Source organism: Zosterops lateralis, assembly GCF_965231275.1.
Source record: "Zosterops lateralis genome assembly, chromosome: 12".
Taxonomy (NCBI): domain Eukaryota; kingdom Metazoa; phylum Chordata; class Aves; order Passeriformes; family Zosteropidae; genus Zosterops; species Zosterops lateralis.
In genome coordinates, this window is record NC_139772.1 from 4,556,371 (window position 1) to 4,572,079 (window position 15,709).

At 42.2% G+C, this 15,709-nt stretch overlaps 2 protein-coding genes across 2 annotated transcripts; one reads left to right on the plus strand and one right to left on the minus strand.

Annotated features, from left to right (window-relative positions):
• The first annotated feature begins 1,241 nt into the window (after window positions 1-1,241).
• MPHOSPH6 (M-phase phosphoprotein 6) lies at window positions 1,242-13,987 on the plus strand. Its single transcript, XM_083870347.1, has 5 exons — window positions 1,242-1,350; window positions 4,956-5,068; window positions 6,629-6,719; window positions 7,666-7,763; window positions 8,230-13,987. The coding sequence occupies exons 1-5, from the start codon at window positions 1,300-1,302 to the stop codon at window positions 8,390-8,392; spliced, it is 516 nt and encodes a 171-aa protein (XP_083726473.1). The 5' UTR covers window positions 1,242-1,299; the 3' UTR covers window positions 8,393-13,987.
• On the minus strand, window positions 13,456-15,661 carry LOC310914294 (arylamine N-acetyltransferase, pineal gland isozyme NAT-10). The gene has a single exon (XM_083870346.1). It carries the CDS (start codon window positions 15,619-15,621, stop codon window positions 14,749-14,751), a length of 873 nt encoding a protein of 290 aa, XP_083726472.1. The 5' UTR covers window positions 15,622-15,661; the 3' UTR covers window positions 13,456-14,748.
• Window positions 15,662-15,709: the final 48 nt, after the last annotated feature.

Below are 15,709 nucleotides of genomic sequence, written 5' to 3' on the forward strand. Positions count from 1 at the left end.
GGCCTTGAACTTCAGAGCAGCTTCAACTCATTTATAGAGCCAGGCAATGAAGGTGCCTTCCCTATATGAAAATTAAATGTTTTCATGCAGTGTTGTGACTTTGCCTTGAAGCATTTGTGGCTCCATGTTTCATTGGCATTTGTGGTCATTTTAGTCCAGTGAGCTTAAATATGTAATAAGAATGCCTGGATGTGGATAATTCTGCCTCCTTTCTCACTGCAATCAGGTTTTGTCCTTCATTATACCTTTCTGTGGAGTCTATTAGAGCATAAATCTTTACAGAATTCTTCAAGCTTTGACCTACATCTTGCATATACGGGAACTTTTCTCCCTAAATTGTCTTTTGGAGCACACCAGTTCATTAAAGTTTTGAACACTGAACCTTCACTCTTATTGCTTTATCACCCAGTTTATGCGCCAAATGTCAAAACAGGCATCAGAAATCTGATTTATGAGGATATATAGAGAAATTGTGGTACATGCTTCTGACTGGGAGTCAGCTGGCAATTCCCTACCAGGATTTCCTGCTCAGCTCCCAGTGCCCAGCACGGGCAGTCCAACAACAGCACTGCCAACGCTGAATTCACAAATCACCATTCGGGACTAACAAAGCTTTGAGGCTTTTTGTAAAAATGTCCTTGGATTTGTGTGCTTTCCAGTTTTAATCACATCTGACCATTTGGTGATTTTTCAAAAAAATAAAAGTCAGTGCTGATTGTAAAATTAAAATAAATAAATAAATGAAAAGGTTAAAAAGTCAAGTAGTCTCCAAATGCCAGTGTGAGAAGCATTTTTTTTTTGAAATATCAGAAAATTATGGATGAACTGTAAGCCAGCAGTGCTATACAAGCATATGGGTAAGGCATATCAGGTTCCCCTACTGATTTACCATTTCATACCGAAGCGGAATAATGCCCTACTCACATCCCCGACCTGCCTCACCCCGCACAGACGTACAGTTTATTTCCATCGCTGCTTTTGCATCCCCGGCGCACCCCACGGCCGTGGGCAGGGAACAGGGGCCATGGGCAGGGAACAGGGACAGTGGGTAGGGGGCAGTGGCCCTGAGCAGGGAGCAGTGGCCCTGAGCAGGGAGCAGGGGCCGTGGGCAGGGAGAGGGGCCGTGGGCAGGGAGCAGTGCCCGTGGGTAGGGAGCAGTGTCCCTGAGCAGGGAGCGGTGCCCGCGGCCGCCCCCGGCCGGAGGGTGGAGCCGCACCGCCCCTCGCCCCGCTCCTCCCGCGGCGTGCGCGGCCTCGGCGCTACGCGAGCGCGGGGATCCGCCGCGGCCTGTGGGCCGCCATGGCCGGGGAGGTGAAATCCAAGCTCTCCAAGAACCTGCTGCGCATGAAGGTGAGGGGGAAGGACGGGAGGGAGTGCGGAGGGGGCTGGAAGCGGCGGCCCAGTGGCGGCAGGGCCGGGCCGGTCCCCATGGCAGGGGGGGCCGAGCTTTGGGCCGGCTGTCCCTGGCCACACGCGGCCATCCCGGAGCCCTGGTGTGGGACATTCCCGAGCCCATTCCCGTGCCCATTCCCGTGCCCATCCTCGGCCAGACTCGGCTGTCCCGGAGCCCTGGTGTGGGTCATTCCCGTGCCCATTCCCGTGCCCATCCCCGGCCACACGCGGCTGATCCAGAGCCCTGGTGTGGGACATTCCCGTGCCCAAACCCGGCCACGCGGTGCCAGCCCTGGCTCTCCCCAGCCCCGCTCCGAACACACAGATGATTTTATCCCTCTCGGGTTTGCTGGCTGCTCCCCCGGCAGGACATCCATCGCTGCTGCCCGCACCGAGGTGCCTGAGAGCGGCCAGCGGGCTCGGGGGTCACAAACTGCAGGGTTCGGTGCAGGAGAACAACTTTATGATTGCAGCAAAAGTCTGGCCTCAAGAGGCAGCTCCAGCGCACCTTTTGGGAGTGCTTTCCTTCCACCTCGCTCCTCTGCAGCTGGGTTGCTTATTGGGAATTTAAATTAAAATATTTCAACAGCACAGTTGGAATGAAAATATCAATCCTGCTTGCTTTGCTTGGGGGTGAGGCTTTTAGTATTGAGGAAAAGAAAGTTTAGGTTTTGGTGTGTTCATTTTTACCCCTGTTTATGTTGCTGGCTAAGGAAATCCCAGCCTGAATGGGGATTAATATCCAGTACTAACCAACTTTCCCAACTTTCCCAATTCATAAATGCCAGGGATCTTAGTAACATCCCGATGTGCTTGTTACCCTTGGAATCGTGAATCTCATGTCATCAGAGTGAAATTAGTCTCTGCTCACTGGCTAATGGATTCTGCTTCACACCATGTACTACAACTCCTAATTCATGAGTACGTTCTCCTCTGATTGATGGTCCTTTATTGCTGGAAAACAACCAGGAAAAGCTGAGCTCCTTTTTATTTATTTATTTTAATGTTAATATTCAATTTTTTTTAGCTGAATATGATGGGGCCTTTGTGGCTTCTTGCTAGTGGTGGTTTATTTAGCCTTTTTTTTTCCCCACGTATTTATATGGGCCTATATTTCACATTCTGGCTGAAAAGAGTTAGCTGACTTCAGTTCAATTTTTCACATAAAGTGCACTCTGCTACAGTTGGATGATGGACTATTTACCCTAATTAACAGATGCTGCTGAATCTAAAACTTGTTCACAGACAATACAAAATACATCTTGCCTCGCTCTCAAAGGCAGTAGGTTGAACTGAGTCAGCCAGCAATGTGTGACTCCCATAACCTGAATGGCAGCATCATTATTTTTCCTTATTTTTTATATAATACACTTTTAAAACGAAATTTTTCTTTCTTTGTTTGCCTGTTTACTAACCCCCCTGGAGATTTCAAAGGCAGGTTTTTAGGTTGTTTTTTCTGTGGAAGGCCGTGCAGAGAACCCACCATGTGAATATGCTGCCATGACATTTGCAGGTTCACAGTCCAGGCACTAATAACCAGCTTTGAAGAGATCAGTAGGTTTTGAAAAGGTCATACACAGATCTTGAGTTTAGCACTTTGTTTCTGCAGGTCTTCCTGTTTACAAATGTTTTAATTAAGCCTTTAGCAGCTGCCTCTGCAGGTGGTGATCCAATGTATCACCAGAATTCAGCAGGTGGGTGAAGTGGCACCCAGAGGTGACCTGTGGTTGGTGGTGTTGGAAGGATCATTTGCAGTAGATTCTTGGGCCAGATGGAGACAAACTTTTAGATCTTTTAGATCTCATAGCTTGGGGAAACTCACCAGAACATCCCCTCAGTTACTGACTTGCATATTCTGTGCCTACCACAATGGGTATATTTTTAATTCATCAGTGTGTGGTTACATTCAAGAGAAACCTGATCACATAATTTTTATCTGGGTTTTTCCTGTAGTAATCTTAAGGAACATAATCTTTAAAATGGAGTGTGAAATGATTATTTAATTGGGTTCTTGTAGCAGAATTTCTTGTGTTGAGATTTCTGACTGGCTAACCAATTTCTGTGAGCAATATGTTTTTCCACATGATAGATTCACTTATTTTCCTCAAGAAGATACTGTAATTTTAATTGGAAAGCTTTGACATATTCTGAATCAACTCAGAAAACAGGAGTAAATTTTCCTTTCATTAAAGACCTTGTACAGTGGATGCAAATAGAAATGGAAAATGAGACACTAGCTCTATGGGCTTGTACTTCTGAGTTTGGTTTGGTTGGGCATTTTGTAAAGACTGAAAAGATGTGTAGGTTGTCTGTAATACATACATCGCACACCTGTATCACCTATATTTTTTTTTTTACAGGACTATGTGTGAACTGTACTGTTAGATTTGCCTCTATTTGGGGGTTAGGTTGTTATAAATGTAGACCTCTGACAGGTACATTTCTTCCAACACCAATTTCTGTAGATCCTCAGGGAGCTCCCAGCTTTCAGGGAGGTGGGACTATATGGATTATCACCATAAAAATTTGAAGAGTTCTGTTTTTTCCCAGTATGTTTCATTGACATTGTTTAGACTTAATTGCCACTCAGTTCAGGCACCTCACTTGAGACAAATGGAAATTAAAATGCTGTTTCACAGGCCTCAGGTCTGTAGTTCTGTGCTCTCAGCAGTTTTTTATAGGCTGTGACAGATGTCTTCTTCTGCTCCCAGCTGTTGAGAGGTTACTGTTCCTACCTGCCTGCTCCCATCCTCTGACAGAGGTTATCACCGAGGAGGCAAGTGACAGGAGTGTCCTTGTATTAGGAGAAAATAGCAGTCTTGCCCTAAACTTCATTTTTGGTCTCAGCTATTTTGGCAGACTGTTCCTGCAGTGAGTTAACAGGTGGTTAAATATAGTGCTGGGCCATATTTCCGTGGGTCAGTGAGAATTGAAGAGCTGGGAACATCTTCCTTTAGCACAGCTGGATACAGAGGACTTTTCTTCATAGTCTGGTTTCAAAGTCTTACATTTTTCCACTTCCAAAGGCAGGTTTGTGCCTTCAGAGCTATAAATGCAATCCAGTTCATTAAATCTGGGAAGAGAAGAGGGTGGTTGAAAGTATAGATATTTCAAAAAATGGCCAGCCTGGTATGACCCATCTCTAGCTCTGAGCTCCAGTTTGTATGGGTGGAGTTGGTTCCTGATGTGCAGCAATAACTTCATTCCCTTCTCTCTGGCCTTTGCTGAAACATTAGACAAACCTTAGTTAAATTAGGGAATTGTGACAACTCCAGTCCATCAAAACTAACCAGGACAGCTCTGTTTCTTCATATGTAAGTACAGGTGTGACTGTTGACTTTCAGTAGATAGCTGTGATCAGCAGCTGTTTAAATTTTCCATTGTCTGTTGGCCCAAACTTTAACCAAACTCAGAGAAAAAAAAAAAATCACAAAAAACATTTTACTTTGTATCTAATGCTAAACATTATGTAATGGATAATTGCCATCATGTAATTACTGCATATTCAGAAGATACTCATGATGCAGAAAACTGAAGCTGTGTGTTTGTGTCTTTCTTTGTAGTTCATGCAAAGGGGTTTGGATTCACAAACTAAAAAACAACTGGAAGAGGAAGAAAAGAAGATAATTAGTGAAGAACACTGGTATCTTGATGTACCAGATCTAAAGGAAAAAGAGTAAGCTTGTAATCTTTTGTACTTCTTATCATTATTGGATTGTTTTGAAATGGAAATAGCATATTCATTTTTTTTTCCTGTAAGATAAGTATTATAAATAACCAGTTAACAGAAGCAAAAATAGTGACAGACTGGCATTACAACTTCTTTATTACTTATTTTTAGGGCTGTTCTTGAGGTTGCCTAGTGTAGTTTGACCTACTTTCAATTCTTGTGTGTGTTGTTCTCTTTCACTCAAAATTCTTCTAGATGCATGTAATTAGTTTCTTTCAGTCAGGATCCAATTCATTCATTGCTGCTTTTCCCCTTCATTTGAAAAAAGAAGTTTGAAACTTTGTGTTAGTAAATTCAGCTCCAGTCACATGGTTAAGTTGATTCAGGACAATTCTGTCCTCTTGTGTCCAGCTCACTTCAAATCCTGGTTTTGAAATAGGAGAGATAATGGCAAAAATAAAGGAAGGCTTAGCTAATAAGGAAAAAAGTGTCCTGTTCTTTAGAAAGGTGCTTTAAATAGCAGGAGAACTACTTTTGAAATTGCTTGGGTTTCATCCTTTCAAAAGTGGAAAAAAATTCCACTGAGGGAGAACACACATACTTTTGAAAAAGCTGGGAACCAAGGAATTGACTGTAGTTGAATAAGACCATTGATAAACTCTTTCCATTCTCTTGGTGGATATGACAGAAAGATATTTGAGCTTCAGTTGCAGCAAGGAGTGTTCAAGCTGGACATTGGGAGAACTTTTGTAACAATAAGGCTATTGAAGCTCTGGAGCAGATTGCCTGAGGAGACACTGGGATTCTTCCTCATGGGAAGTCTTTTGAGGACAGGTTGGCTGGACCTCTGCTGTTCATGGCACACGTGTAACTGATTGTGCCTTGAGGCAGGACAATGAGCTCAATCTGTTCAGCCTCAATTCTGTGATCATGAGAGTCTGATTTACATGGGAGATGAAGAGGATGAGGAAACTGGTACATGTGTGTGAGGAAAAGGATGGAACAATCCACGGAAGTACTTTTATCTGACACGTGTATTATGAATTCCTCAGGGTCATGTTTCTTTTCTCCATGCTCATTAAAAGAGGAGAAAAAAAGGAGGGAGAAGGGGGAAATCTGTCTGCTGAACAGAGAGTGACACAGTGTTTTATGCCCTGACAGACTCAACGAATGCCTGGTCTAACAGCACAATGAAAAATTAATTAGAAGCTTTTGCTGGTATAGCAGTGCCACCTGGGGAGTGATATTTATGTGGTATTTTTATTCTGGCAAAAGTATTAATGTAGGCGGAACCATACAGCAAAGAGTGCTTTTTGTCAGGAGAGTTAATTCTGCTTGTGGAACTGGCACAGCTTTACTGGCAAAAAGGATTCCTTTGCACTCCAAGCTCCTTGTACTGATAGATTTATCAGAGCAATTAAGCAGAAAGTAGTTGATGGTTTAAAATACACTGTGGCTTTGTTTATTTGTGCGGAGGGAAGACAGCACATCCTTTCTGCATTTATTTAATTTGATTATTTTAAAGTGCATGGTTTGACAAAGTGCTGGGTTTGGGGTTTCATGCAGGAGCTGTATAATAGAAGAGAGAAGCTTTCTGCGATGTGAGGATCTCGTTTATGGCAGAATGTCCTTCAAAGGATTCAATCCAGAAATTGAGGTACCATTTCAATGTCCTGGTTTGAGGCTGTGTTACATTAGGATTGAACCCTTGGAGGTGGGGATTTGAGTGTTCACACTGAAGCCTTATTGGCCTTTGTAGCACCTTCCATAAATCCTCCCATATCCAGAAACTCCATCATTCAACCCTAAATGTTGATCAATGCAGCATCTGGTAAATATAATCTTTTTACCTCCCTGTGTTATTGGTCAGTAATTACATTACTCCTGCAGATTTTCCCTCCCTGAAGTGAGGAAACCATCCCACATGCTGCTCACCAAAACAGAAGCTTCACTTTTCCTCCTGACATAGAATGCAGAGTCCAATCTACAATCATTCAACCCTATTTATTCAACACCTGTTTGTATAAGTAAGGGCTTAGAGTTCCAAAGTAAAAATGCTGGGCAAGAGAGTCTTTAATTTCTTTCTGGAATGATTCATGCTGATAGAAATACAGAGGGACAGTAATAAAAAGATTACCACTGAACTGAAACAGGAGGATGGAGGTGTAAAGACTAAGAGATTTGCAGAAGGTTATGTAAGGTAATTTACTAGGGGATTCTTTTAGTTACTTTGAACTGCTGTCCCTGTGACTCAGCATATGATTGCTTCATGGCTTTTAGTGTAAATCCTTGAAGATATTGTTTCTTCTTAGCAAAACCATTTCAAGGACTGTGTGCTAACATCACAATGAAAAATTAATTATGATCTAACTCTCTGGTCTCCTGGAGATGTTTGGAGTGCCCTTTAGGATGTTTGAAAACACTGTCTCTCTGTCACCTTTTCTTCATGAGTTTTCATAATGATGAGCTCTAGCCTAACCAGGAGCAGAAAATGATTACTAAATTTGATTCTTACCTCTTAATGCTCTTCCACCAGTGAATTTCAGCACTGTTGCCATTGTGTCATGGTTACATGTTTAAGCTGTTTCTCACTTCATTTTCAGAAGTTAATGATCCAAATGAACTCGAAGTACAAGGAAGAAGAAATTGAAGAGGATGATAAAATGGAGGCTGATGTGTCAGATGAAGAAATGGCCAGAAGGTAGGTTAGATTTTATGATATAATCAGTACTAGCTAGGAATATGATATGCTACTGTATTATGTGTGGGGAAATAAAACCCAAAAAGGAAACAAACAAAATGAAAAAAGCCCACAAATAGGTATGGAACTTTCCCTAATTGATTTTCCAGGAATGCTGGTGTATATTCACTTGAATCTCCGTCACATTGCAGGGGGTAAAATAACTTGTAGGGGTTTTCTGCCCTTTGATATCCAGGTATTCTATGCTAATTCCCTCCTTGTTACCAGATGCTAACAAATTGAAACTATCAGAGTGAATAGTAATGTAATAAGTCATGCAGTACTTGTGCTTCTCCAAGCTTTTACTGCCTACGTTTTTACACCACTTAAATTGTTGATTTTTAGGATATGTTGAGATTTTGGATATGCTCCACGATTTTTCCTCTGATTTTAGTAAAAGGTGTATTTTTTTTTATTCTCTCTACAGATATGAAACATTAGTGGGAACAATAGGGAAGAAATTTTTGAGAAAAAGGGACCAACGTGTACTCAAGGATGATGATGAAGATAAAGAGGATGAAGTTGAAGAGGGGAATAACACAAGACCCAGTAAAAGAGCTAAGAAAATGTTCTTAAAGCCTCAAGATTAATGTCAACTGCACAAGTGGAGCTCGTTACCTAATGCCTACCAAACAGTACCAAGAACTGGAGATTGTTTGGAGTTTTTGCTATTTAATGTAAAGGGTGGATTTGTAAATCTGTTCTATTCTCATTGAAATTTCTGCCATCCACAGGACAGACACTTTCCAAAGTGGGTGTTTATATAATGGATGTTGTACATCCTTTCCTCTCTCAGCAGCTTTTCATGAGTGAGGCACTCATCCCCTCAGTCTCTTTAAATGTTCTGCATAGTTAAATTGAGTGTTGCATGCAATCAAAAGCAACATTATTTACAATTTAGCATAACATCTGAAAGAAGTATTTGGAGTAAAGCTGAGCTGTGTCCAATCCAGTAAGGCAGTTCAGCTTTCACTGCTTGCTTTATTATGGAAATGAAACCTGTGCTCCCTTCAAATTAAAAGATGTAGCAGAAGCGTATTTGGTTTGTGGGCTTTTTTACTGTGCTAAAAATAAGATGGGAGAAGAACAGAGAGATAAAATCCACTTTATTGAATTTTATTTTTTATAAAGTTTATTTTAAAATAGAGGATTTTGTAGTGAAACTTTTTTTTATACAGCAAGCCAAATATCGGGCAATGTTTACAGTTTGACATCTGAGCAGATTATGAGTCTTAGTTTCTGCCTTCCAGAAGAAGTTTGCTAATTTCGCCTCTTTTTCAGCAAAAAAATCCAATCTTATAATTATGTAAGTCTTGTCATAAAAGCATAATAACAGTTTCAGAAACACACTTGAAGGCTGAATAAAAACTGTGGGGTTTTGTGTTAATGATTGTGGATTAGCTTATTTAATGTAAAAAATTATGCTTAATACAGTCTGATACAAGGAGTGATCCTGTTTTGTGCTGGCCACAGATGTCTCCCAACATTAGCTGAGTGCACTGATTTATTTTGCATGTGGTGAAGCCATCTGAAGTAGTATTAGGATAGAAACACCATTTTCTTTGGTCAGTTAGTGCTCTGGGCTTGTTGAAAAACATCAGTGTGGTCTTGTCTAAAATCATAGCAGTTCTCTGTGTGCAGTTCTCTCTTCTTTCAACCAGAAATATTACTATTGCTGCATTTCCTCAGGATGTCCAAGCTACTCATTGTTAACCCTGGCTCTCTGGAGAAAGAGCAATTTGTTAATTGAAGCGAGGAGTGGCCATTCTGCCGTGGGCATGAGGCTTTTTTTTGGTCTTTTTTTAACAGCTCAGTGAAGCAAGACGTGAAACTCAATTATTTAAAGAAGGACGCACTGTGTCTGCTGTATTTTGCATGTGATATATGAACTATGATCCATATATCAGGAGCACCTAATTAGATATTCAAGATGGATCACACATGGAAAGAGAAATATACTTTTAACCTAGTAAGGGGACTTTGTGCAGGTGGAAAGGCTGTGATTCATGATCTGAGATAGTTTTTCAGAGCTAATTAAATGCTACTGGTTCAATTACTTAAAACCTGATCATATATTACTGCTAGCTGAAAAGGAGTTAATGATGGCAAGACATTTTTCTTCCCATGGAAGATGTGACCTGAGCTAAGAAATGATTTATTGTTGGTCATCATAAGAAAAACTTGGAATATATCCCATTATTCTTTCTTGCTTATTAGTAGGAAAATGATTCTTCTCTCTCTGAATGCATTTCTTGAATGGAGAGTGAATTTCTGCATAGTTGTGCTGAATAGCTGAGGGGTAAAGTGTGTTCTGGTGAACCACCAGCAGCCAGGAGGTGTCACTGCAATTGCATGTCCTGGGAGACCGTGGGTTGGGCAACTTTCCAGTGGTGCCGTGTAAAGAAACTTTTGGGTTATTTTGATAACAGCAGTGGCTGAGATGAATTCTACATGGAGTCTTCCTTTTTCAGGGTTCTGCAGAGAACTCTCCTGCATTGCAGGGTTCTGTTCAGTCCAGTGGGGGTGATTCTCATCAAATGGCATCCTGCCTCCTTAATTTCATGTCATTTCCTGAGGGCAGCTGGATAGGCAAGAGGCACAGCACATGGATAAAGGCATGAGAAGCTAAAGAGCTTCCTAGGAAATCCACAAATTGGGACAGAGGAAGGTTGGTTCTGTTTCCTAAACATGCCCAACACCAACTGTGAAGAAAAGGTAGATTTTAGTTTAATGTCTTTAAATCTGGGGGCTTTGCTGTTCACATTCAGCTGGTGGCTCAGTGCTACAGTAAGACCAGCTACTTATTTTTAGCATAATCTTTTATTCATGGGGCGTTTGCAAAATGTGCCTTTAAAAGCAGCATCCATAGTGTGTTATTGTGAGCAAGACAAAACCAAAACTCAGCCCTGTGTGACTTTTTAAATGTACTTAAAGTACAGAATTACAAACAGACATGGTGGGATCTTCTGAAACAGCTGTCTGCATTTGCAATGGTATAAATACATGGATAGATTTAAATCTGACTCGAGCTTCCTACCTGAAGTAGAAACATTCTGCTGTATAAAATCTGTGCTTGAACTACTCTTGACAGAGGTTGTAAGCATAACAGTGAAATATTCATAAAGCAAACCTGCATTGATTCAGGCTTTCTGGGCTCTGACAGACTCCAGAACATTTTATGTGCAAGCTCCTAAGCTGTAGGAGCTTTCCCACGTGGTCATGTTTCTAAATGAAAAGTGTTTCTTTGACAACAGGAGCAAGCTGGGTAAGTAGCGTTTTTATTTCAGGAAATGGCTACCTGCAAAATGAAACTGGTGAAGTGTTACCAGACACCAGAAGTGTTTGTGCCTGTGACCCTGAGGTGCCTGAAGTGTGGTTGTAGGTAGTGCCCACTGACAGCTCACATATCTCTGTCCCTTGTGAGAAGTTTGGTCCCTCCTTTTGGCAGGCTGGTGGTGCTTATTTTGTAATAACTGCTGGGCTTGAAAATATGGAAGTATTGAACTACTTCATCTTTCTTGCTGATGTTTCTTTTCTATTCTGCTTAGTATTCGATCTTAAAAAGCCCAGGACCAGAGTCCAACTGAAGTGAGCCATCCAGTGTGAATTTAGTAATGCTTGAGCTGATTAAACTTTGGTTCTTGGGGAGGGGCAGGATGTTCAGTGGTGCCATGGAGTTTGAACTGTGTTTCTTATGCTGTGTCTTGTTCCCTAATGAGACACTCCGTTATGCAATGCTACAACCATGGGAACCATGGGTGGCTGTCAATGCCATTGGGCATTTCCTGTGTGTGTAATGGGCAGCTGGGCTGGGATTCTGGGACTTCATCCAGCATTCAGACTTTAAAAGAAATTGTCGTGTCTTTCTCTGGATTGGAATACCACACTTTTAAATTGCATTTGGAATTAGATGAGTCTAGGGGTGGAGGGAAGCTGTTTCTCAGCATTTGTTTTGCTTCATTTGAACAACAGTCCACAACTGAAACTGCAAAATCACTTAGGTTCTCATTAAACCTTTCTCTGAGAGTGCTAATAAAGCATGGTGGTGGGGAAGGATGGCAGGCATCCCACAGTTCCCTACCGCATGTGAATTCAAGTTTCTGTGAGAGCCGATGCTTTAAGGACTTGGTTTGTTTCCTTTTCAGGCTCAGAGAACATCAGCTCCTACAATACTGCCTTGCTAATGGAACCTCAGCATGAGGCCTCAGGGTTTGTTTGGTTTTGTTTGGTTTTACACCATTCTCATCTCAAGCCTCTGAGGCATTTTGGGCCTTGCATTCACACCTCAATAACCTGCTTTCATCAGCTTTTGGGGAGCTTTAGTTAAACTGTGAAACTGTTCCTTAGCTGTACGTGTTGACATTTCTTTGTGTGATTTCATGTTTGCCAGTGAGGACCTGCTTATAATTGTCACGTCAGGATGAAAAATCCCTCTTAGAGAGTGGTTATTAACAGATGGGAGTCAAGGGCGTGGTTGGAGCCTCAGTCACCAGCAGCACTGTAGATCTTTGGTAAAAACCAAACAGTGGAAGGGGTAGCTGGGTGAGTCCCATCACTGCAGGCCTAGTGAAATGCTGATAGGAGCCCATGACTGCCCAAGAAACCCTTGCATACCAAAATCAAAGCAAATACCTGGGAGCAACAACAGGAAAGCCTCTAGGGAAGTTGGGAAGCAAAATAACCACCCTGTTAATGGCTGTCCTCAAGGCACTAAAACAGCTGTGGTTGATGGCACAGAGAAATTAGTTTGGTGAGCTGGGTAAATGAGAATCCCATCAGATAAAATGGAGGTGGTCAGTGTTTTGAAGTTCATAATGTTCCCTGAAGTCTCTGGGAGCACCTTGTCATGACCAATTATTTAGAAAGGGGTAAAAACCTTTAATGGGACATTAATATGAGGGAATAACCTGAACACAAATTACTGAACAAATTCCATAATTCCATTATTAACAGAAAAACTGTTCTGGCCTCTGTAAGGTCTTTCAGTGTCCTCTATCACTTCTTGCTTGGCTCTCAGTTCCTCATCCCTGTGCAACTATCTGTGCACCCAGTCCATGAGCTGCCACTGTGGCTGGTCACACAAAGAGCTGGCACACACCTCAATCAGCCCAGAGCTGCTGGCTGCCAAGCCCAGCAGGGATGACTCCTGGGCCTCCTCTTCAGTGATCATCTTCCTCAGCCTACAACCTCTTCATCCAGGTACCTGTAGGAACTCACCACCTCCAACACCACTGCTGCATTTGTTCAGTATTGGCCTGTTCAGTTCAAGAAGTGACAGGTAACAGGTTCCAAGGAACACTTAACAAGTGACTGGATGACAGGAAATGGCCTCCAATTATGCCAGGGAAGGTTTTGATTAGATACTAGGAAAAATTTCTCACAGAGTTGGAAAGGATTGGAAGAGTGCCAGGGGCAGTGGTGGAGTCACCATCCCCGGAAGTGGCACCCGAGGACAGAGATTAATGGTTGTGACATTGGGTTGATTGTTGAACTGGATGATCTTAAAGGGCTTTTCCAACCTCAGTGATCCTAAGAAGTTTGAGATGGGAAGGACTGGCCAGCAGATCAGGAGCATGAGTGAAGAGCCTTCACTGGGCAGATGGTGTGTGCAGGAGTTGGTGCAGCTGGGGGCAGCTGTACCTGAAACAACTCATAATGTCTTTATTTTCCCTTTATTTATTTTCAGGTATATACTTACAGCACTTGTGAGATTAATGATCAGATGATGTCTTTAAGCAAAAAGACTATTCAGTGGGAGGAATCAACATTTGACCAATACTCAGACTTATTACAGACTGGGAGAGAGAGTGTTTTTCAGTGTTTCTGCTAATTTTTCATGCATTTAAGAATGTTTCCCCTTTCTTAGTGGTTTCCTTGGTTGGGCTTTTCTCAGAGAAGCAAGATAGGAGGAACAACATTTTCTGAAAAATGGGGAAACGTGATTGTGAAAAAAGGTTTCCTTTAGATTTGGCTGGTTCCTTGGGTTGCTTGGATACAGATGAAGAAACACTAATGGCATTAAAGCTCTTGTGTTAGGGGGTACCCATTCAGGGCAACCATATGGACACTCATGTCTGCAGGACAAAATTAAAGGTATAGTGGGCTTAGCTTCATATACAAATATAATGGAGTCCTAAATGTACAGAATTTCCACCCCTTTTGGGACAAAAGTAAATCTAAGCCATCTGTGACATTTAAGTACCAGTCACAGTTTATAAGATGATTGCATCTCAGAAACAAAGCGTAGTAGTTATCTCCTTAGAGCCCATCAGCCACAATAACACTGCAATATATAGAATTTTCATCACCAGAAGAACAGCTACATACCAAAAATTACTTGGGGCAGTTTCCTGCAGTAATGGCCGAAGGGATGCACATGATGATGATTTTCATTTTGTACTATGGTTTGTCTAAGGATGATGGTGAAAGAATTATGCCTCCTAATGCTCCTTTCCAAGATGACAATGTTTTACTCATATTAAAGGCAGAGGAATGAGATGAGCTGTGAGTGGCTGGATCTCGTAAAAAATGAAGTTTTAAATGTGTACTTCATTGTCTAAATGCTCACAGATGACTTGTCTCCCTATAATAACCTTAGAAAATGTGTTGGCAGCATATCACAATTAATAATCCATACTCATGTGCTACAGGCAGCCCAAAATTCCCCAAACATATTTCTTACCCAAGCTTATAACCAGATTCAAATCAAATCCTACATTTGTGCCAAAAATTGAACGGCAGTCATCTCCCAGCAAATAATTTTACCTAAATGACTCAAGAGTCTTAAATTTCTGATTTTCCCCAAAGTGAAATTCACATTAATCTCATATTAATGTATATATCCTTCAGTCACTTGCAAAAGAATCCTATAACCTTGCAGTAGAGATTGCACAGACAGTGGAAGGTGCTGTACACACGTAGCATTACTGTAGGTTTTCCTGGCCATCTAGATTGTGTAAGATCCTTTGACATTAATGGGGACAAGTTTTTTCTCTAGGGTGATGTTGAATTTCTCTTTGAGGGTTTTTTCCACCTCTTCATCTTCAAGAGTTACAAATTCCACCAGATCCATGTTTTCCTTGTAGTTGTACGTGGTCTCGGTGAGCGTCCACCCAATTAGCGCTCGGAATCCGTCAGCGGTCTGGAGGGCGCAGATGGACTTCTTTGTGAAGAGGGAATCTGGAGAGGTCTGCAGGTACGTGCACTGGAAACGGAAATCTTCCATTGTCCGTGGCTCAAGGCTGAACATATAAACTTTCCTACACTCCTTTTTCTCCAGCAGATCAGAGTTGGAGAAGCTCTGATTGGGGATGTATTGTTTCCGCCTCATCTTCTCCAGGTACCAGACACCGTTTTTTTCTGTGAAGCGGAAGACACCAGGAGCCTGGGGCTGCTCTTTCCCTGACACGAGCTCCATGGGCTGCCACATCTGGTAGGACACCCCGAAGCCTCCATCAACAATGTAGGCTTTGCCATCGATGACAACCTTCACCACGAGGTGGGTCATGAGGGTTGCATAGGCGTTCTGGTGGGGGTTGAACACGTAGGCCCCCAGGAAGCTGGTGTCATACCCCAGCCTCTTCAGCACCCAGCCCAGCAGCTGGTTGTTCTCCATGCACCAGCCACCCCTCTTCTTCCTCACAATCTTGTTGTAAACGTGCTCCAACTCCAAAGTAATTTTCTCCCCGCAGTGGATGCTGAGGTTTTCGAAGGGAACGGCACGGATGTGGTGCTGGAATATATCGGTTAAGGTTTCCAAGTCTGGTTTTTCAGTGGAGCCTTTGTAGCCAGTTCTTGCAAAATACTCTTCAAGGTTCATCTCACCTGTAAAGGAAGGAACTGTATTTTGGTTTCTTTACATCAGTGATTTATGATGCTGTGAAAAGCTACCCTGGCTCTGCCGGCAA

Coding starts and splice junctions, on each gene's coding strand:
- LOC310914294 (XM_083870346.1), bottom strand. CDS start 15,621: ATGAACCTTGAAGAGTATTTTGCAAGAACTGGCTACAAAGGCTCCACT.
- MPHOSPH6 (XM_083870347.1), top strand. CDS start 1,300: ATGGCCGGGGAGGTGAAATCCAAGCTCTCCAAGAACCTGCTGCGCATG. Junction 5,069..6,628: donor CCAGATCTAAAGGAAAAAGA/GTAAGCTTGTAA, acceptor GGTTTCATGCAG/GAGCTGTATAATAGAAGAGA. Junction 6,720..7,665: donor GATTCAATCCAGAAATTGAG/GTACCATTTCAA, acceptor CTTCATTTTCAG/AAGTTAATGATCCAAATGAA.